At 41.5% G+C, this 23,120-nt stretch overlaps 1 protein-coding gene across 1 annotated transcript; it reads right to left on the bottom strand.

The window, feature by feature from the left end:
• Window positions 1–7,827: 7,827 nt before the first annotated feature.
• Window positions 7,828–18,620, bottom strand: LOC121547185 (synaptotagmin-2-like). Its single transcript, XM_045209686.1, has 10 exons — window positions 18,514–18,620; window positions 16,900–17,094; window positions 14,272–14,450; window positions 14,053–14,151; window positions 12,811–12,865; window positions 10,205–10,317; window positions 9,493–9,660; window positions 9,208–9,325; window positions 8,807–8,940; window positions 7,828–8,697 (listed from the first exon to the last, which is right to left on the bottom strand). The coding sequence occupies exons 2-10, from the start codon at window positions 17,087–17,089 to the stop codon at window positions 8,488–8,490; spliced, it is 1,266 nt and encodes a 421-aa protein (XP_045065621.1). The 5' UTR covers window positions 17,090–17,094; window positions 18,514–18,620; the 3' UTR covers window positions 7,828–8,487.
• Window positions 18,621–23,120: the final 4,500 nt, after the last annotated feature.

Raw genomic sequence — 23,120 nt, 5'->3', positions numbered from 1 at the left:
TCCAGGTGAAGCTGGTTGAGAGAATGCCAAGAGTGTGCAAAGCTGTCATCAAGGCAATGGGTGGCTATTTGAAGAATCTCAAATATAAGATATATTTTGATTTGTTTTTAACAGTTTTTTGGTTACTGCATGATTCCATAACTGTTATTTCATAGTTTTGATGTCTTCAGTATTATTCTACAATGTAGAAAATAGTAAAAATAAAGAAAAACCCTTGATTGAGTAGCTGTGTCCAGACTTTTTACTGGTACTGTATGTCAATCTAGCAAATCAGGCAATTCAAAGCAACTTTCTAAACACTGTTTTTGTTTGTTTCTAGGTTGTTAGCTTGCTAGCTAACGTTAAGTAAGATGGCTAGCCAGTTCAAATAATGACCATATCATAGCTGACAACGTCTTAACTTTAGCTAATTTGTATTAATTATTACAGGAAATTCAATAAACAAGATAATTATTTATGTTAAATGGTGAGCTAATTACAGAAAATAGCTTACGGTTGTGAGTGTAACTAAATAAAAGCAGGGCATTCTACAAGAGAATCATAGAACTTGGACATTGTCTCGTTGGCCTAATGTCATATCCTAATTTGAATTTGGTGCATGTCATTTTGTTCTTCACATTACAGTCTCTGATAACCACACACTATATCAAATAAAATCAACGTTTATTTGTCACATTCACAGGATACAGAAGGTTCAAACGGTACAATGAAATTGTTACTTGCATAGTGGAGTCTTGTTTAGACATGTAGCTAGCTAGCTAAACAATGAACCATATTCCCAACTCATAACGTTACTACCATTCATGAATCTAGCAATGCAAATGGTTTTCTGAGATACAAATAATATTACTACACGGATCATACACGTAACGTTAGCTAGCTAGCTAACAGTACGCTTTAACTTGCAATGAAAATGACTTTCTTGCAGAATTAGAAACGTATAATATCTGAAAATGTAGCTAGCTAGACTCTCTTACCCGTATACATGGATGAGCGGTTCTCCCTCTCTGTTACGGATGCCATGGTTGCCCTTAGTTTGAAGATGTAATCCAGAGACAGGTGTTTAATACAACAACCTTCTATGTGTTCTCTTTTCGACTCCCTCCGCATATTTGCAATCAAATGCCCGAATTTTCTCCATCTCCTTAGCTATCATACTCTGCTTCCACCGGGCATTCCACTGATTTCAAAACTCGGTCCTCCAGAAAGTGGAGAGCATTAGCAACACTTTTGCAGTTCTTTGTGATATCTTTCAAAAACACTGTGTTAGAAAGGATTAACTACACATACTGAGAAGCTCACGTTATATGCAGAAGCATGCTCCATAGCAGACCAATCTGAACTCATCTCTCGGCATGTCCAGCCCATCCATTATCTCAGCCAATCATGGCTAGCGGGAAGGTTCCTGACTTTTTCCGTGGCTAAACCAACTAGGCTCGTAATTTAACAATTGTATTCGTATTTACAGATGGCATACAAGTTTGTTATTAAGGCACATAAAAGTTCACATATTACAGAAGGCCTTTCAGCCCAAAAACGCATTTTGATTTAAAAAAATGAATGTTTCCATTCAAATGTCTGTCCTCTGAAGTAGTGACGTGCGACATACGCCTAGTTTCCTGAAACGAGTCACAAATAGCCTCTAAAATATATGTAAACTGACCATAAATGTCTCAGATGTTGTTTTGGAAGGCTGTGTGCTATTATATAATACAATATCAGTATGGGTTGCATTTACAACTTGTCTAAGTCCTATCAACTGATTTGAGCCAGTGTGGATTGACTGCATTGTTTGAATGGAATGTTGGCCTATTGGCAGTTAATACCAAATAAACAAATGGAATCATTCTTCTAAAACTATCTGGCTGTGATAAGACAATATCTTATCACAGCAATGGCAAACCTTGGTTGACCATGGTTGACCAACTCCCTGACCAACATGGCCAACCTTTGGACCATCATAAGAAGGTTCAGGACCATTCTAGTATTCTACTTCTATGTAAACATCACTCTTCTCCTCCTGTCAGGGCTCAAACCCAGCCTCTTTGGCGATGTCACTGACTTTCTCAGCAAACCCCGCCTTCTGCTCCTTGGTAAGATCCAATAGGTACCTGAGACTTATAGAGGAGGACACAGTCACTGAACAGCCCAATCACCCATTGACCATATATACGTATTTTTTGTTAATGTTAATTGTAATTAAAAGTATGATATGCAATTAATTAATCCATTATTGTGTTGGTGAATGCAAACCGATTTACAAAATCCAGTGACTGTAATATGTGCAAGCCATTAGTGGATATAAGGCTACTTTGATGTATTTTGTGTTATGTTTCTATTGCAGTGTCTATGGATAGTCTATGGATTATCGCTATAAGGAATAACCGTGAAGTCCCATGCTCTCCTGGGATGTCAGAGACAGAAAGATGAGCAGCAGTTGTCGAGCCACCACCTCCATACTATTCTCTATCACCCATATCTACAAGGAAACTAAGACAGGCAATAGTTTATTTGGCATTTCTTGAAAAGTTGCTAGAGTACCATAATGAGAACCATAGGCCTAATACAGTGCCTTTCATAATTATTTGGACAGTGAGCATTTTTATTTTTATTTTGGCTCTATACTCCAAAAGTTTGGATTTTAAATAATTACAATTACTATGAGGTTAAAGTATAGATTCTCAGCTTTTATTTGAGGGTATTTGTGTACATATAGATTTCACCATTTAGAAATGACAACACTTTTTATACATGTCCTCGATTTCAGGGGACCAAAAGTTTTGGGACAGATTAATATAAGGTACAAATTAAGCACTTATGTTTAGTATTTGGTTGCATATCCTTTGCATGCTCTGCCTGAAGTTTGCAACCCATTGATCCCACCAGAGGCTGGGTATCTTCTTTGTGATGCTCTGCCAGGTCTGTACTGCAGCCATCTTCAGTTGTTGTTTGTTTTAAGGTCTTTTTGCTTTAAGTGTCATCTTCAGCAAATGAAATGCATCTTCAATTGGATTAAAATATAGAGATTGACCTGGCCAGTCAAGAACTTTCCACTTTTTGGCCCTGAAAAACTCCCTAGTTGCTATGGCAGTTTGTTTGGTGTCCTTGCTGTATGATGAAGCGACGTCCAATGAGTTTGGAGGCATTTGCTTGTACTTTAGCAGACAATATGTTTCTGTACACTTCAGAATTCATTCTGCTGCTGCCGTCAGCAGTTACATCATCAATGAAGACAAGTGAGCCAGTTCCAGTGGCAGCCATACATGCCTGAGCCATAACACCCCCTCCACCATATTTCACAGATGAGGTGGTATGTTGTGGATCTTGGGCAATTCCCTTTTCCCCCCACACTTTCCTCTTGCCATCACTCTGGTACATGTTAATCTTGGTCTCACCTGCCCACAATACCTTTTTCCAGAACTCTGCAGGCTCTTTTAGGTACTTTTTAGCAAACTGTAACCTGGCCATCCTGTTTTTGAGGCTAACTAGTGGTTTGCACCTTGCAGTGTAGCCTCTTTAGTTCTGCTGGTGAAGTCTTCTGTGGATGGTGGTGGCTGACACATCCACGCCTACCTCCTGGAGAGTGTTCCTGATCTGTCGGACAGTTGTTTTGGGTTTGTTCTTCATTATGGTGAGCATACTTCGGTCATCCATTGTAGAGGTCTTCCTTGGCCTACCAGGCCGTTTGTGATTGCTGAGCTTGCCAGTGCTTTCTTTCTTTTTAATGATGTTCCAAACGCAAAGCCTAGAATTGAGACTAGACATTGACAGCTCTCTTATGCCTGCACAAATGATATGACGTAACACACCTGACTAACCTGAAACACCTGTCAAGCCAATTGTCCCAATACCTTTGGTGCCCTGAAATAGGGGGACTATGTATAAAAAGTAATGTCATTTCTAAATGGTACAACCAATATGTACACACATACCCTCAAATAAAAGCTGAGAATATATACTTTAAAACATCATAGTACAGTAATTGTTTGATTTAGGGTAGAGAGCCAAAAGAAGAAAAAATGCTTTATTTCCTGTCCCAATATTTACAGAAGGCACTGTACTTGTGCTGCAAATTCAGTACAACCACTGAGGACATGAAAGACTGAAATCCCTTGGCCTTGGCTCTCAAGAGGCATATTAAATCAACACAGCAACATTATGGTGTTAATGTGTTACTAAGAGGGCCAAACATTTGTAACTCACATGAAGGGTGGTGTCTGTGTTGCTCAGCAATGGTCTTGAGTATGTGTCTTGGGTCGACACTGCCCACCAGTAAAACATTTACCTCCCCTTGCTGCCTTTGTGTCTGTGTGTGTGTGAGAGAGAGATAATCCACTGTTAATATGAAAACGAGGGGATTGACTTACATTGGGATTAAAATGCAGCACCCACTGTAATACTGTGGCTGGCATGCTGGCCCTGTAATCAAGGTCAGCATGCCAGGTACACTGGACCCACTCCAATTTGTCTACTGCTCCAACAGATCCATGGAAGATGCCATTTCCATCTCTATTCCCTCCAAGCTCGACACCAAGCTCAGAGCCTGGGGTCTGGACACCACCCTCTGCAACTGGATCCTGGACTTCCTGACGGGCAGACCACAGGCTGGGAGGATTGGCAACAACACTTCCTCTACACTGACTCTAAACACAGGGGCCCTCCAGGGGTGTGTCATTAGTCCTCTGCTGTACTCCCTGTTCACCCACGACTGCGTGGCTTTGCACAACACCGATATCAAGTTTGCTGATGACACCACGGTTGTAGGCTTGATAACCAACAACGACGAGTCAGCCTATAGAGAGGAGGTAAGTGAACAGGCATTGTGGTGTCATGACAACAACCTCTCCCTCAACGTCAGCAAAACAAAGGAGTTGATTGTTGACTTCAGGAAGCAGAGGCGGGAACATGCCCCTATCCATCCACATCAACGGGACTGCAGTAGAGAGTGTCACAAGTTTGAAGTTCCTTGGCATCCACATCACCGAGGACTTGTCATGGACCAACACATCACTTGGACCGTGCTCCCACTCATCCAGGAGCAGGTATGAGGCGTACCGGACTGGCGACACGCACCACTGGTTTGGTGCGGGGAGCAGGCACGTGCGGCACTGGACTGGACACACGCACCACTGGTTTGGTGCGAGGAGCTGGCACAGGCCGTACCGGCCTGTGGAGGCGCATTGGAAGTCTGGAGCTTAGAGCTGGCATAACCCGTCCTGGCTGGATGCCCACTTTCGCACGGCACGTGTGGGGCGCTGGCACAGGACGCACTGGGCTGTGAATGCGCACTGGCGACACAGTGCCTCCCTCTGAACGGATAACTCCTGCTCCCGCTGAGCTAACAGCCCCCGTAACGTGGTGGCCTCCTCTCTGACTGCTCCAGTCCTTCTCTCTCTCGCCAATTCTCCTCCAGTGAGGACTCCTCCGGGAGCCCCCACGAGTTAGGGAACAGAACCTCATCGTCGTCGTCATCCTCCGACTCCTCCATGTAAAACTGTTCCCATTCCTGTTCCCATGGTCGTAGCGACTCCAACTGGAACCCCACCGGGTGCAGTGATCGGGGCTCTTCTCTCTCGATTCCCAACCACCCCTTTAGCCCCCCCCAAAAATTATTGGGGCTGCCTCTCGGGCTTCATCCTCGGCCGGCGCCGTCGCTGTCGCCGTTGCTCCTCTCCTACCCGGGCTTCCTCTGTCCGTTCCCAAGGACGGCGATCCAGCCCAGCCTGGATCTCCTCCCATGTCCAAGATCCCTTTCCATCCAGGATCTCCTCCCATGTCCAGGATGTCTGCCCCTGGCCACGCTGCTTGGTCCTCGAGTGGTGGGATCTTCTGTCACGATCGTTGAGAGACGGGTCGGACCAAGGTGCAGCGTGAAAAGCGTACATGTTTATTAACTCAATAAACAAAACAAGAAACAAAGCAATGTGAAGTCCTCAGGCTATACACATACAAGCCTAAACGGAACAAGATCCCACAACTAAGGTAGGCAACCAGGCTACTTAAGTATGATCCCCAATCAGAGACAACGAGCGACAGCTGCCTCTGATTGGGAATCACACCCGGCCAAACATAGAAAGATCAACCTAGATCTGCAACATAGAAATAGACTAACATAGATCTCAAATAGACATTCACACCCATAGGTCAGGGCGTGACAGCAAGATACGTAAACATTATTAAAGTGACTAGTGTTCAATTTCTTAAAGTGGCCAGTGATTTTTAGTCTATGTCTATAGGCAGCAGACTCTAATGTGCTAGTGATGGCTGTTTAACAGTCTGATGGCCTTGAGATAGAAGCTGTTTTTCAGTCTCTCGGTCCCAGCTTTGATGCACCTGTGCTGACCTTGCCTTCTGGATGATAGCGGGGTGAACAGGCAGGGGCTCGGGTGGTTGATGTCCTTGATGATCTTTTTGGAAACTGTAACTTGTATCATGTTATCTGATGATAATCTCCTACAACTTTTGTGCCGTGTGTATTTTAGGAGCTACAATTCTACAACCTACTACAGGTTTGAAAACTGGTATTTCCATAATTTAAAAAAATGTTTTACATTATTATTTTTCCAGACAAAAATATTATCCATGCCTGTCTAACGTATTTTGAACGTTGGCAAGAACAGGTCAGTCATGTGAGTCTCACCTGTGCACAGGAGGTCACGCGCAGGACTGAAGCCCCAACAGATCACACAGCCCGCACCCTCCAAAGTTCGTCCAGTGCTCATTCTGTTGTAACGTTAAGTTGTTTATTTGCACTGGGTACGTTTATTTCCACTGGGAAAAATAGCTAACTTTCTCAAGACGCTAGCCTAACAACCCGACGTTGCATTTCATTGAATTCTACGTCAGGCTTAAATTAGCGTTTGGATCAGGAAAGTTTCCTCTCACGACCTCTACAAACCAGAATGTTGAATAAAATGACCTTCAGCCTAAGTCTCACAGACGCTTGAATTACAGACACGCGCCACCGTGCCTGACAATTATCCGTGCGGTTGGTGTTTTTGCAGGTAGAAATGGGAGACAATACTGTATATCCACAGGAAAGTATAATTAAATCAACTTTTCAAAGCGCTGGTAGTGCGTTCAGATTTCTATCACCTGAAGCATGCGCAGAACCATGGAAACACGTGCACGAGCTCGTCAAGTTTCATCTTGTGCGCATGCTTCAGGTGATAGAAATCTGAATGCATTACCAGCGCTTTGAAACGTTTATTTAATTATACTTTCCTGTTGATATATAGTCTCAAATTCCTAACTGCAAAAGGACCAACCGCACAGACAACCGTTAAAGTCCGTTAAAATATCATTTTATTCAACATTTTGGCTTGTAAAGACCGTGAGAGGAAACTTTCCTCATCCAAACTCTCATTTATGCCCTACGTAGAATTCAATGAAATTCAACGTCGGGTTTTCAGGCTATCAAGACACTAACTGATCCTCACTGTGGTTTGACTTCACTGGGAATGTTGTTGTTACCATGCATGCAAACTCATGAGAGAAGAGAGATCATTTTCATCATGATGAATTGTGGAAAGGAAACACAAGTCAAATACAGTTAATTTGAATTTGATGCTTCTGAAATTAGCCAGTGGCATGACATTTGAATAAATGAAAATCACCTTTCTTGTCAGGGCACTCTCAAGCCAGGCTTGTTCAGGGTCTAGTTTGTGATGTGTTGCTAAGCAACACTTTCTCTGTGATGAAGAGTAGAGCCCTTTGTGTCCTTCTTGTGTAACTGCATGTGAGGAAAATACCATCTCTGTTTAGGGTTGCAGCATTTTTCATGGTGTAGATCAGATGCTTGAGACAAAACCCCACCATTTTTTTTATGATCATTTATTTTGTATAACTGAAGTCACTGAACAAAATTATTTCTATGACTAGGCAAAATTGTGAGCATTATTTAGCACATTGACATATCCTCACACTGCATTTAAATGCTTTACTAACGCAAATGGTTGCGGTACCTTACGACCAACAAGCAAAACATATTGCAACGCTAATTCTGACTATAACCACTGCCACTAATTATTTATAACCACTGCCACTAACAGACATGCAGTTCACACAATCAGAAGTAGTCTATTTGTGTGAAATGCAAGCTTGTCAATGAGTCAAAAACCAATTGAATTCCTTAATCTGATTGCCTGTAGCCTATAAGGCCTTATAACAAGGGCACACATTTTACAGATAAATATTTTCTACATATATCTACATTTAGAAACCAAAAGAGTGACGTTTTATAAAACAACTAAATAAACATAGAAACAAATGGAGGTCATTTAAAAACATCAAATGGAATCAGACACACAAAAACATGAGCGCTCATGTATGCATGAATGCACGCTGCGATGTGCGCACACACACACTTAACAAAAAAAGAATGACAAAAAGAGATGACAGAAAAGAGGCAAGCAAACCAAGAGGTCTTAACAATACTGAAAGACATACCAAAACATTTTGAATGATCCAAGGATATTAAGGAAATCATTAACGAGGTGGGACCTTCAGAGCTGCATCCACTTCCACCTCTGGGCAGAGGACATGCCACTGAGCAACTGGACGTCTGGGATTAGCCAACATTTCCGACCAATGTTTAAGACCAACTCCTGTGGCACCGTAACCCATGAAGGTCTTGCCGATTGCGTCGTTACTCCCAAGCTTGTCATAGTCATACACTGTTATGACGACCTGCACTTTCTGAATAAGAAACACAGAAGATACATTACAACACTTTAATAAGCTACTATACTTTCAGAATACTGACTGGGTACTCTACATGTAGATTGATGAAGCAAAAATGTAATACCTGGATCTGCTCGAAGGGAATCTCAAAGCTGAAGCTCTCATTGAAGTAAGGATTGAGTGTGTTCTTCTTGACAGTTGTCTTTTTCTTCTTGATTCGTTTCCCATTGTGCTGCAGAACAATCTTCACAAATGGATCTGAGGGAAGGATGAAAAAGAAGGGCGTAAGCCAATTAATTAGTCAATGTTTTTTGGTAGACCTTGATCAGACAAAGGTGCATGCAGGACAGCTGGCAGATGCATGAGGAGCGATTTTAAAACACATAAAATCTCTGCAATGGAGGAATCTGTAATCATGTAAACTGAAAACGTTGCTGATATGTTGCTGATATGTTTGCGAGAGGCAGCACAACTTCAGAGGAAGTATGAGAAAAGACACCTATTTGTTGCTAGATTTAGAATCACCTGATAAGCCACCAACATCCATCTTCTTTAGGTTCTTGGCCTCCATGATGTTTATAGTAAGTTTGCCAGCAGTGGGTACATAGCGCAAAGAAATGCAGACATCACCCAGTTTCTCTGCCTGAGAGACGCACATAACAACAACATGGTGTTAAACCACCAGCCAGAAACTGATCAAATAAGACATAAGGAAATATTATATCATGTTGTGATGTGATCTATCCATCATGCGACTGGGGGTGACTGGACGGATGACCAAAGAGATAGTAATACCACAGTACATCATACCTCTTCTTTTTCACTGTTCTCCAGGTCCCTCCAACATTGCATTGGTTGTCCCAGATCCACACTGTTCATGGGGATCTTTATCTCCCCAATCACATCATGCTTGGAGAAACGGTCAAAGTCGAAGACCTGCAACACCAGGATCTTCCCTCCCAACTCTGTGTACGGGATCTTGGAGGAGAGGCAGAGGCATTAGTCACAAGTGCATGTCTGGCTGACTGATGCTCCTCGACAGAGATATTTATGTAATACGTTGTTTGCTCTAGGTTAGAGTTATTAAAAACCAACATTGGTTAGTGCGGTTCTTAATTGGTAGATCAATGACAGGTGGTTTGTCGGAATTGATCAAAAACAGTTCTATGTAAAACTTATCATGCCAACATATAAACATAACTTACAAATCCAGAAAAACAAAGCAAACAAACAAAAACATATATTGACTGGTGACAAGTAAAAATGCATTCTTAATTCTGCATTTTTAAAGTTGTTCGGGGATACCTTGAAGGACGGCAATCAGAGAACGAGAGACAAACTACGGAGGGAAGCACGGACATGGGCTTGACTTCTGCCCACGTGAACTCAGAGACCAACAAGTGATACATCATCAACAACCTGGAACACCAACACAAGCTGCTACAGAGACAGAAAAAAAAACAGACACAGACATATAAGACAAACAAAATAACAAAGCCACAAGGTCAATCATGACGTAAACCTTGAATATGAAGGTCTCGTTGAAAACCGGGCACAGATTCTTGCGCTGGACCTTAGTTTCATGCTTCTTCTTTTTGTCTGGGAGCAGGTAGACTTTGACATAGGGGTCTGAGGCAGGGACGGCCTGTTCAATAGGGCGATATGGGCGACGCACTGCCAAACGGGAAAAGGAAGGGATTTTTTTTCTAATCAATTATATCACGGCAACAGTAGTTATCAGTGTTGTAATCTATACGTCTGATCTGCCACAGTGCCACACTGCCACTAAATGTCGAATCAGGCTAAAGTCGTGCTTCAAATGGCTCCACCCCCTTTTGGGGCGATTTCAGTCAGATTGAAAATCGCCCAGAACTTCTGTCATAGACTCCCATGTAAAATCTATTTTTTTCAAATTTCAGAGCCTTCAATACAATCTCAATGGGTGTCTGTGGGCTTGCACTTCAGCGCTTTCGTCATACGTTACGTAACCATGAACGTAACTGAGAAAAGAGTGGATTGTTTGAAAGAAGTTCCCTTTTTGTCGGCGAACAAATGAAGATAAATTGGCAACGAAACAATTAGGACCTCCCAGACCAAATTTAATAATTCAACAGGTTTCTACTAAAGGCGGAAAGTCCTACACCCGAGGATTTTCCAAAAATTGGTACGAACGAAAAAGACATTGCCACTCACTCAACTGGATGACGAGGGATACAGGCTAGCTGTCCGCCGCCACAACGATGAGGTTAGTGTTGATAATCACAAGTTTACTGGATGTGGATATGGTGTAATAAAGGCAGTTTATTCAGAGGTAAATACATCTGGAATCGCGTTCACGGACCCGTTCGTCAAACTCTTAGGGAGCTATAAATTAAGCCCCATTACTTACCATATCAGATAAGAGAAATTGCTGCAGCTACATATATTTTACATCCTGGCCCTACATAGTTCACTATTTGCATCACTTACCAAAATATTACATGTGGTCATATATGCTTGGAAAGTGGAGATGCCATAGAACGTCAAAAAAGTAAACATTGCTGGAGACACATTGCCGTTTTGGAGAAGACATCGCGTTTGCTAGCGAAGAGATTTGTTGTGGCAAATGAACTTGGGCTGGGAATTGCCAGGAACCTCACGATAAGATATATGCATCAGCATTGCGAGTCTCATGATTCTATACGTATTGCGATTCGATACTGTGATTTTATTGCGCACCATATGTCTGTTGCAGAGGGATCAGAAAGCCATGAGAACGAGTTTTGATCAGTCATGGAAATAAAAGTGCTGAAAACAAATTGGCTCCCAATGTGAAAAGATTGAGAACAAGCTATGAAGGAACAATAATGGTGTTTTGGTGCAGGTACAGCCAACTAGCGCTAAAATATTGCGATATTGTCAATACAGTATATCGTAAAGTATCACTATGTAACTCGATTTCTTTCACCCCAATCCCTCAAATTAACGGTAAATAACTGAATTGTTTGCCCCACATTTAGCTAAGATGATTAGCTAGCCAGCTAAAATGTTTTAGTTAGTTAGCAGTCGCATCTACAATAGTTTACTGTCAATAACATGTCTCCAAAAATGACGTGGTGTCTCCAATTGTGTTGACATTTTACAATTGCAATGCGCATCCATGAGTATCCACTTTCTGTAGCTCAGCTGGTAGAGCATGGTGCTTGTATCGCCAAGGTAGTGGGTTCGATCCCCGGGACCACCCATACACAAAAATGTATGCACGCATGACTGTAAGTTGCTTTGGATAAAAGCGTCTGCTAAATGGCATATTATTATTATTATTATTATTATTATTATTATCTGAAGAGAGCCCCGAAACATTGTGTGCAGACATTTTATGCAATAAATGAAGTAGGTTCAATCTAGTAGTTCTGATCTTCTGATTGGTCCTGATGAGTTGGGCGAGGTCCCCTGCAGGCTACTGTCACTGTTGCATTGGCTCTGAGTCGGGTTCTCTGTCTTCAAATGTTCAGCCTAAGAGAGGGGATTTTTGTGTGTGTGTGTGTGTGTGTGTGTTTAACAGTGATGATGTGTGTGTGTGTGTGTGTGTTTAACAGTGATGATGTGTGTGTGTGTGTGTTTGTGTGTGTGTGTGTCCTCAGAGCAAGAACTCGTGAGTTGGAAGAACTGAGAGGCCTATGGCGTGGGTGTTGTCCTTGGCCACCTGCTGACAAGGCTGACAAGATAGGACCCTTTTGTCCATTGTTATTGGATAGGAACAGAACTTATAACCAGCTCCTGACCTAAATAGATCTTAGCACAACATTTTACTCAACATATCATATTCCATATTCACTATAACAAATATATTTACTACGACATTAGCAAGAACCGCCACATCCTCAGCCGGCTAATCCAGTGTGTGAAGTTTTGCGGAGTGTTTGAGTTAGCTTTGCGAGGCAAAGATGAAACTGAGGGCTCCACCAACCCTGGTAAGCCAACACTTTTGAGATCAGTCAATAAATGCTTCTGGTATTGACTTATATGCTGCCCCTGTCTTCATGTTGTTGCTGGACATATCTTTTTTTAAATGTGTGTAGGTCACCTAAATCATCAGAAAAATTGCCCCTCCTGAGAATTTTTTCAGGAGCCGCCACTGGTCTGAGGTACCCCCCATATCCATGGCAGCCAGATCCTGAGCCTGGAGGATACCCACTATGAGCTTCGGAGAGAGAAGACCAAGAAGAGGAGTCAGGATCATCAGTTCAATAATAAATCACCCAGATGTTCAAGACATTTCTCCCAGAAAGTCTCAGTTTCAGACATGGTTGATATTAACGTCACACACATTATTGAATGTACAGGTAACTGCCAAAATGATGGAAACACTTCAGTAAATGAGGGATAAAAAATGTATTGAAAGCAGGTTCTTCCACACAGGTGTGGTTCCTGAGTTAATTAAGCAATTATTTTGGCCATTATTTTGGCTACCATGGCTATGCCTCCATAGGATGACAATGCCCCCATCAACAGGGCACGAGTGGTCACTGAATGGTTTGATGAGCATGGCCGTCTCAGTCACCAGATGTCAACCCAATTGAACACTTATGGGAGATTCTGGAGCAGCGCCTGAGACAGTGTTTTCCACCACCACCATCAACAAAACATCAAATGATGTAATTTCTCATGGAAGAATGGTGTCGCATCCCTCCAATAGAGTTCCAGGCACTTGTAGAATCTATGACAAGGTGCATTGAAGCTGTTCTGGCTCGTGGTGGCCCAACACCCTATTAAGACACTTTATGTTGGTGTTTCCTTTGTTTTGGCAGATACCTGTATATAGCTAATATTGTCACTCACACCAGTACATTTACATTTTACATTTTAGTCATTTAGCAGACGCTCTTATCCAGAGCGACTTACAGGAGCAATTAGGGTTAAGTGCCTTGCTCAAGGGCACATCGACAGATTTTTCACCTAGTCGGCTCGGGGATTAAAACCAGCGACCTTTCGGTTACTGGCACAACGCTCTTACCCACTAAGCTACCTGCCGCCTTAATCACTAAGTGTATGTACTGATTGTAAGTTGCTCTTACATGTACTGTGTTGTCATACATGAGGCACTGTGTTTTGCGCAGTCATGTGAAACGGCACGATTTTATCCCGCCTTATCCAGAAATTAGAATTACACCAAAAATGAAAGCAATTGTCTGAGGATGGTGCTGGACCATCTGACATGAAAAGAAAAGAGGACAGTTTGATGAAAAAGCTTTAAATAATGGTTCAAATCCAGGTCATGTGACATGATTTTGCAAAACACAGGGCCCTAGTCATGCAGTATTACATTTTGTGCCAGAGGGGCCTCTTTTGACAAAGTATTGTACCACACAACAAAAAGACAGCACTTACCTGGGCATCTGTGAAGTTGTAGTCCAAGGAGAACTCCAGCTTTCCCAGCTTCTCCTGTTCCTTCTCCACTCCTTCCCCTTCTTTCTTACCTTTCTCTTCCTGCGCAGACACATATTTTCTGTTTTTGAGTGATACTGCATGGCACTTCCTATATTCGTCATATTCATGGGAAATATGTGCATCTAATCTCTTCATATCTTTCCCTTTTGTCTATCTTACCTTATCGCCACCCTCTCCTCCCCCTTCGTCGTCTGCCTTCCTCCGACGGCCAGCCTTCCTCTCCCTCACTTTCTTCGTTTTTTTCTTTTTTCCAAAGCATTTTTTGAAGAGGCAGAAAGTGCAGCATCCCACTAACACCAACACCACTACGACGATGGCCCCAACTGCCCACATAGGGACTAAAAAAGAAAGAGGTAACAACACAATTAACATCTAAAGACATACTTAACATATGAGAAACTGTACAAAGATACTTGAAACAGTGAGGGAGGCAGAAAATATACCAGGACAAGTTTTAAACCATCTATAAGTGTGTATCACATCTGAATAAGGTTTCTTAATGACGGCGAAAAACTAATCTTAAAGGAAAACGATGACAGACATAATTGCTAGACTTTGATGGGGTTGTTATGTCACAATGTACACAGGAGAAGGGAGGCTAGGGGGCGATAAATCTACCAGTACAGTTGCAGTCAAATATATTGGCACCCTTGCACGATTCACTATTTCTTCTAAAATAAGTTGAAATTGAATAAAACCTTTGATGTTCACATGTGTATTTGTTTGATTTACAACTGCACAGGACCAACATCTAAACTGAAATTGAGATTTTTCACTTTTATGTGAGGCAAATAATTCTTGTTAACTGTGTAATTTATTTCACCTGTGGTAAATTGCAGGTGCCTTCAGGATCAAAATAGCCATTCAACGTGTTTTAAAAAGAAAAACAGAACATTCTGCTCCATTGCACTCCATTGTAAAGTGCAAGGGTGCCAAAACAGTGCCTTCAGAAAGTTTTCACATTTTGTTGTGTTACAGCCTGAATTTAAGATGGATTGAATTGAGATTTTTGATCACAGGCCTACACACAATACCCATAATGTCAAAGTGGAATTATGTTTTTTGAAATGTTTACAAATTAATCCAAAATGAAATGCTGAAATGTCTTGAGTCAATAAGTGCACAACCTATGGCAAGCCTAGAGTATAGGAGTAAAAATGTGCTTAACAAGTCACATAATATGTTGCAAGGACTCACTCTGTGTGCAATAATGGTGTTTAACATGATTTTTGACTGACTACCTCATCTCTCTACCCCACACATACAATTATCTGTAAGGTCCCTCAGTCGAGCAGTGAATTTCAAAAACAGATTCAACAAGGGAGGTTTTCCAATGCCTCGCAAAGAACGGCACCTATTGGTAGATTGGTCAAAATAAGAAACGCAGACACTGAATATCTCTTTGTGCATGGTGAAGTTATTAACTACACTCTGGATGGTGTCTCTGTCACACCAGCCTTCGCTTTGGCACCCCCTCCTGTCCAGCTCAGGCGTTGGGCGTCGTCGGCCTTCTAGCTGCTGCCGAACCTGCTGCTGGCAAACGCCCTTCACTCATCCACCCCGGACTTGTCTCGTCATCATTACACACACCTGGTTCCAATCCCCACTCTATCACTGTATATATACTCCCTCTGTCATTTGTCTTTGTCGGACGTTGTACATGGTGCTTACATTTTCCTGAGTACTTTCTATTTTGCACTGTGGGTTTCGTCCCGCTTTAAGCTATGGTGCTTTAATAAATTCAGTAGTTCTAAATCTGCGACTGCCTCCTGCCTACTCCTCTCAACAAAGCACTAAATTAATTAACTTTTTGTCCTGAATACAAAGTATTATGTTTGGGGCAAATCCAATACAACACATTACTGGCCAAATCTACACTGGAGTTTCTTACCAAGAAGACAGTGAATGTTCCTGAGTGGCCAAGTTACAGTTTTCACTTAAATCGTCTTGAAAAGCTATGGCAAGACTTGAAAATGGTTGTCTAGCAATGATCAACAACCAATTTGACAGAGCTTGAAGAATTCTGAAAAGAATAATGGGCAAATATTGTACAATCCAGGTGTGGTGTGCAAAGCTCTTAGAGACTTACCCAGAAAGACTCACAGCTGTAATCGCTCCAAAAGTGATTCTGACATGTATTGAGATATTTCTGTATTTCATTTTCAATACATTTGCAAACATTTCTAAAAACATGTTTTTACTTTGTCATTAGTTGGGTGAGAGAAAGAAAAATGATTTAATCCATTTTGAGTTCAGGCTGTAACACAACAAATGTGGAATATGTCAAGGGGTATGAATACTTTCTGAAGGCACTGTATATTTGACCGCAGCTGTAGGTATATTCACAGTAAATGCAGATGAGTCTTACTCATTTGAATAAGTCCTGTGAGACAAGAGGAATGACAAAATGGAGATGAAGGGAGATGATGAAGTGACATGATATACCCTGTGTAACACCTACACATTATAATGGTGAAATCCCATAAAAAATAGTGTTCCATTACATAGCTCTAACATCTGTCATGGTTATATGTATGGTCCCATAACTCTCGTTCTATTTTTGTCACCAATTCTCACTCAGTCCCTCCACCCAAAAAACACTGGCGTCAAAAATACATGCAACTATTAAATTGATGCATCCGGATCAGGAAACATGTGACTATTAAACACTCTGAATCTGATTTCAACCTTACACAATAGTTTCAGAGATTACATAACATTTTGGAAAACAGCATCTGGTAGTCCCCAGTCTTGCCCAATTCCTTCTACATGCCAGGAACTACTTACTTGGCAGATGGCCAATCTCGTTCATGAACTTATTCTTCATGTGGTCATAGTTGTGGTGGCCGGGGTGGTGTGCTGGAGGGATGTGGGTAGCTGGCTCCTCTGCTTGTTCTGTCACTTTCTCATGTTCCTGTTTATGTTCTGCCGGCTGCGTAGCCCGACGGGCCCGGAACCGCAAACTGGCCATCCTCATCTCAGCTGACAAATAGCAGGAACAGGGCAAGGAGGCATAGGATTAGTTGGCCCCAATCAAATTATAATTTGTTGTGTCATATTTATATAATTGTATGGATAGTTTATAACATTCACCCTTCTAGTTGCAGTGTGTGAATTTAATAATAATACGCCATTTAGCAATTTAAGTAGGCTATACATACACACTCACTGTATGTATAATCCATATGTATGGGTGAGCGTCACCTCCTTCATACAGCACCGGACAACTCTAAACCAGATGCTCAACATGGCTGACCCTAATCCCTCTGTGACTCTCATTCTCTCATCGCACCCCTCCCCATAACCCACCATGTTTCCCCCCTCTCACTCCCTCCTCTTTCTTTCTCTCTTTTTCCCCATTTATCTATTCATCTCTCTCTGCTGACAGGTAAATACTACAATATTAATCCAAAATCTCAGACCCAGACCTCTGAAGCTTATGTAAGAGGTGGTTTACCCCCTCGCATTCCCTGCCCACCCAAGACCCTCTCCCAGCATCTCCCACCCTCTCTCTCATAGCTGGTGCTGCTTTCAGGATTAATAGCTCTACGTCTAGTAATTTCAGAGGATAATGTCCAGTGAAATGTACTGTGAAGGGAAAGCTCAATCATAAGCTTTACTTAACATTTCATTGGCTTGTCCATTCTCCTGCCTTACATTTTTGCCTATTTTCAGTCAATCTTTAAAATGCAATAGATGCATCTAGCTAGCACTTCCCGATGAAAATATATTATAATAGACATTTGAGGAAGATAAAAAAAGATCTTAAGATTGTACAGCTGTACAGCTAAAGGTGATCGCTTCATGAAGCATAGTAAACCTAAACATAAAATGATTTGCAGAGAGAGTATGAAGAGTATGAAAATAGGTGATGAACTGAATGCATGTGTAAGACATATTTTCAGGTTTAATTACATTTGTTTTGACATATCTGCTTGGCACCTCACACATTCTAGCTGTGACATAGCGTATATGTTGAAAAGATAAACAAATCATGAATTATTGAAAAAACACTATTGATGTAAAACCTCAAAAGCATAATTTGATATTCCATTTTTTTTTTACATAAGGAAGATAAATATATGTGTAGATAACACAAACCTCCTGATGAATATCTCTGATAACAACACAGCTTATCGCTAACAAATGCCATTCTCATCAATGCAACTGTTAACAATGACTTTCAATGTGAATGTCCAGCCTTTCCATCCCACAAGAAACAGTTACTTTTTTGGTTTTTCGGTTTAGCATCTCCAGTAACATTTCCATTATTCACAGATTTTTGTGTACAAAGAAACTTCTTCAAGTTAGTGCACTAATGTTGTTGGTATTAACACTGCAAACAGTAAGCTATAAAATAATTCAGATGATGACTATGGAATGAAATAGCATTGGGCTTACCTGGTAATATTTTCCCCTCTGTCTTTGCAATCAACAATTTGGAATAAACCACTTTTGTGTCAAAATTCCCCCTGGCACTTGGGAACCCTCACACAACCATCGTTCCTTCCTTCATCTAGATTCCAATTACTATTATGCCTGCCCCCCCTCTAAGCTAAAGCACTGTCAAATTACTAAAGCAGTGCTTGACATTAATCTCTCTCTCCCCACCTTCTCTATATGAGTATGTCAACAACACATCTGTTGCTCTATCTCTCGGTTTAAATTGGAAAACCATAAGGGCGACGGTGGCCTTTTATTTCAATTTCCTCACTTTGTAGGGAAATCGAACACGTTGATCAGTTTGTGGTTCTCGCCGTGGGAGTAGAAAAGTGACCGTTCGATCATTAGATTGAAGTGGTGTTGGAATGGTGATTTTGTTTCTCCATCAAAGCGGAGATTGAAGTGCATCCCTTATCTCTCTCCACTAATCCCCAGGACAGCTTTCTTCTCAGCCAATCATCTATCTGGGGACTGCTTTCATTGAGTGGATAGTCCATCCTGTTCATCCCTTGGGTTACCATTTTACAGTACAGAATACACACTCATTTAAAAGAATCTGAGTGATAATCTCAAGACATGGCATGTGGCTAAGTCAAGATAAGAAACCCTACACATGCTTATTTTTCTCCCTCTCTCCGAATCTGCAATATTGGAGCACCCATGAAAAAAACTGAAATGGAAACGTTTGACTCAAAATAAATAATTGGATTTGTATGATCCATAAGTATGAATGGTAGTAGTAGTGTAGTAGTAGTAGTAGTATAAATAAATATTGTAGAAATAATTAAATATTCCCAACTTCATCTGCTTCACTGTGGGTGCAGTAGTGCTGAGCAATTAGTGCTTTTTGAGGTTGGTTTGGTTATTAAAAAATAATCACGGTTTTCGATTTCGGTTTCGATCATAAAACAAATAATTAAATGCATTATGAAATAATTACATTTAAATGATTTTAGAGCTTTTTAATTGCAATTCCAATGGCAAAAACTATTGAACATTAAATTGCTAAAACATTGAAAACATACCATTGTCTCCTCCACATTGGTAGACATTAATAAAAAAATAGGAAATGATGACGAAATAATAAGTACTGTCTTTGAGCTAGTAGCTGCCTAAGTATGCTGCAGAGTTGTCTGACAAGATCATTTTACTAGTTCTTCAAAGTACTTAAGGCATACTTTCAAGACTGCTTATTAGAAACTACTAAAACAATCAAGCGGGTAGACCTACCTCACGAACTGTCTCTATCCCCCTTCTCGTTGTGTTGTGTAGCCTACATTCCTTTCTCATGCGTCTGTGTGTAGGCCTGTGTGTAGACTATCTGTCTCTGTCCAAGCCGGGAAGAACAGGTGCAATGGATTATAGTCATTGTAGTCATTGTAGTTAATGATGTTTCTGCTGCGACACAGAGGAAATTCCAAAAACGTCTGTATTAATGGCGGACACGGTTGGGAGAAAAAGTTCCAGAGGAATAAGGAATAACTTTGTAAAATACAAGTATTATGTTTATTTATTCACCAAATTGTGTTAAAATGTTCAACAAATGACTTTCATATAAATGTTGATTTCAAATGTTGAGTCACTGCTGTTTATCAGCCCACTAGCCAAGCTAAGTTAGCTCGTCGGACATGATGGCTAGCTAGCAGACGATCTCGTCCTGGTTATCAGCTCTTTAGGGATGAACAACTAAACAAACAAATCATAAAATCAGCAGTGTCAATTGTGAAGACCCGGACAGTTTGTAATTATGAATTGGTGAACTTGTGGTCCTCTGTAGCTCAGCTGGTAGAGCACGGCGCTTGTAACGCCAAGGTAGTGGGTTCGATCCCCGGGACCACCCATACACAAAAATGTATGCACGCACGACTGTAAGTCGCTTTGGATAAAAGCGTCTGCTAAATGGCATATTATTATTATTATTATTAACTTGCTTGACAGCTAATGACAAATGTAACAAATTGCAAAAACCTTTTTGGGGTAAAAACATGTTTCAGGGACAGATGGCTACTCATGCATTCATTTAACTCCATGGCATTGGCTTGGCAGGACACAATAGATGTGCCTGACTGGTTTGGAGGCAAGACATTTTAAAAACATCTGATAAAAAATGTAGGAAATGCAGCTAGCTGTGTTCTGTTCGATCTAGGCTTGCTAGTTATTTCTGCATTCTGACATGGTCAGACAATACATACTGTTTGCCTAACGTTAGCTAACTTTCTTCTTGTCACTTTCCCCTCCCCTTGTGTTTCACCATTGCATATAAAGAGAACGTTTTGAATAATGAAATTATCCATTAAAAGTAAAATTGGTGACAACTTGATCAACCCTATGAATATGCAAAACTGTTTACAAAACAATTAACAAATGCAGTTGTGGTTCTAAGCAACTTGAACCGGCACTGAAATTTGAGCAGTGAGGTAAATTGATCCTCCCTTGGCCTTATGTTTTTGCTCTGTTCTCCTAAAGTTGAAGCACATCCCACCCCATCACCCAGACAGATGTAAAGAACTTGGGAACCTCCCATCCACCAGGAAAATCACTGTATCCCAGGAGTTTAGTCAGGAGTTTATTCAGCAGTGTGCAACGTCACTACGTTAGAAGTAGATCCACACGTTATTCTCTATCATGCAGAATTGTCAGCTCATTGTAACATATGAAGCTCATTCTAAAATAAAGACGTGGGTGATTTCTGCCCCAGGGTACTGCACCGTGTGCATGTTTTTATTCCTGCCCAGCAAACACCATGTTCAACTATTCATCATCTACAATTTAGACCACAGTTAGTTGAATGAGGTGTTAGTGAAAGGCTGGAACAGAAACCTACATAAACTGTGTATAAAAAACCTGTGGCTGTCATGACAATATTTGCCCTCGTACTGAACAAGCTTTTGAATGTTAATCTAATTGATGTCCCTCACTTGGGGATGCTAAAAGGTTTATTCTCCTGAGCCATTTACTTTATGTTCATATTCTATTGTTGATTGTTGCATTGTCGAGAAGAAATCTGCAAGTGAGCATTTCTTTGGACCATATGTATCCTGTAGATACGACTAATAAAACTTGAAACTACTGTGTTCTAAGGATTCATGCACAGATACAGGAAAACCCCAAAAAAGGGTTAATAAGTGTTGACGTCTCCCCATGGTTTTGAAGCTTGGGCATCTGGGGGCTGCAGTTCATCTGTCTAATCTCCTGCAAGGAGAGAGAAAGACATTCATAATATTACAATGGTGTAGTCATTTAATTTAATGTATATTCCTGTTTGATATGCATGCATATACACTGAACAAAAATATAAATGCAACATGCAACAATTTAAAAGATTTTACTGAGTTACAGTTCATATAAGGAAATCAGTCAATTTATATTCATTAATTAGGCCCTAAACTATGGATTTCACGACTGGGAATACTGATATGCATCTGTTGGTCACAGATACCTTAAAGAAAAGGTACGGACGTGGATCAGAAAACAAGTCAGTATCTGGTGTGACCACCATTTGGCTCATGCAATGCGACACTTCTCATTCGCATAGAGTTGATCAGGCTGTTGATTGTGGCCTGTGGAATGTTGTCCTACTCCTCTTCAGTGGCTGTGCGAAGTTGCTGGATATTGGCGGGAACTGGAACACGCTGGCATACACGTCAATCCAGAGCATCCCAAACATGCTTAATGGGTGACATCTCTGGTGAGTATGCAGGCCATGGAAGAACTGAGACATTTTCAGCTTCCAGGAATTGTGTACAGATCCTTGCGACACGGGGCCGTGCATTATCATGCTGAAACATGAGGTGTTGGCGGCGGATGAATGGCACAACAATGGGCCTCAGGATCTCATCATGGTATCTCTGTGCATTCAAATTGCCATCGATAAAATACAATTGTGTCTGTTGTCTGTAGCTTATGCCTGCCCATACCAAAACCCCACTGCCACCATGGGGCACTCTGTTCACGACGTTGACTTCAGCAAAACGCTCGCCCACACGAAAACATACACGCTGTCTAGCATCTACCCGGTTCAGTTGAAACCGGGATTAATCTGTGAAGAGCACACTTCTCCAGCATGCTAGTGGCCATGCTAGTGGAAGGTGAGCATTTGCCCACTGAAGTCGATTACAACGCCGAACTGCAGTCAGGTCAAGATCCTGGTGAGGTCGACGAGCATGGAGATTAGCTTCCCTGAGATGGCTTCTGACAGTTTGTGCCGAAATTCTTTGGTTGTGCAAACCCACAGTTTCATCAGATGTCCAGGTGGCTGGTCTCAGACGATCCCGCAGGTAAAGAAGCCGGATATGGAGATCCTGGGCTGGCATGGTTACACGTGGTCTGTGGTTGTGAGGCCGGTTGGACTTACTGCCAAATTCTCTAAAATGATGTTGGAAGCAGCTTATGGTAGAGAAATGAACATTCAATTCTCTGGCAACAGCTCTGGTGGACATTCCTGCAGTCAGCATGCCAATTGCACACTCCCTCAAAACTTGAGACATCTGTGGCATTATGTTGTGTGACAAAACTGCACGTTGTCACACTCTGGCTCTGGGGACTTTATATGTTGAGTCAGGGTG

This window comes from Coregonus clupeaformis, chromosome 31 (assembly GCF_020615455.1).
Source record: "Coregonus clupeaformis isolate EN_2021a chromosome 31, ASM2061545v1, whole genome shotgun sequence".
Lineage (NCBI taxonomy): Eukaryota > Metazoa > Chordata > Actinopteri > Salmoniformes > Salmonidae > Coregonus > Coregonus clupeaformis.
Note: the sequence above shows the minus strand (reverse complement) of the source record. Positions and strands in the feature narration are given on the sequence as shown.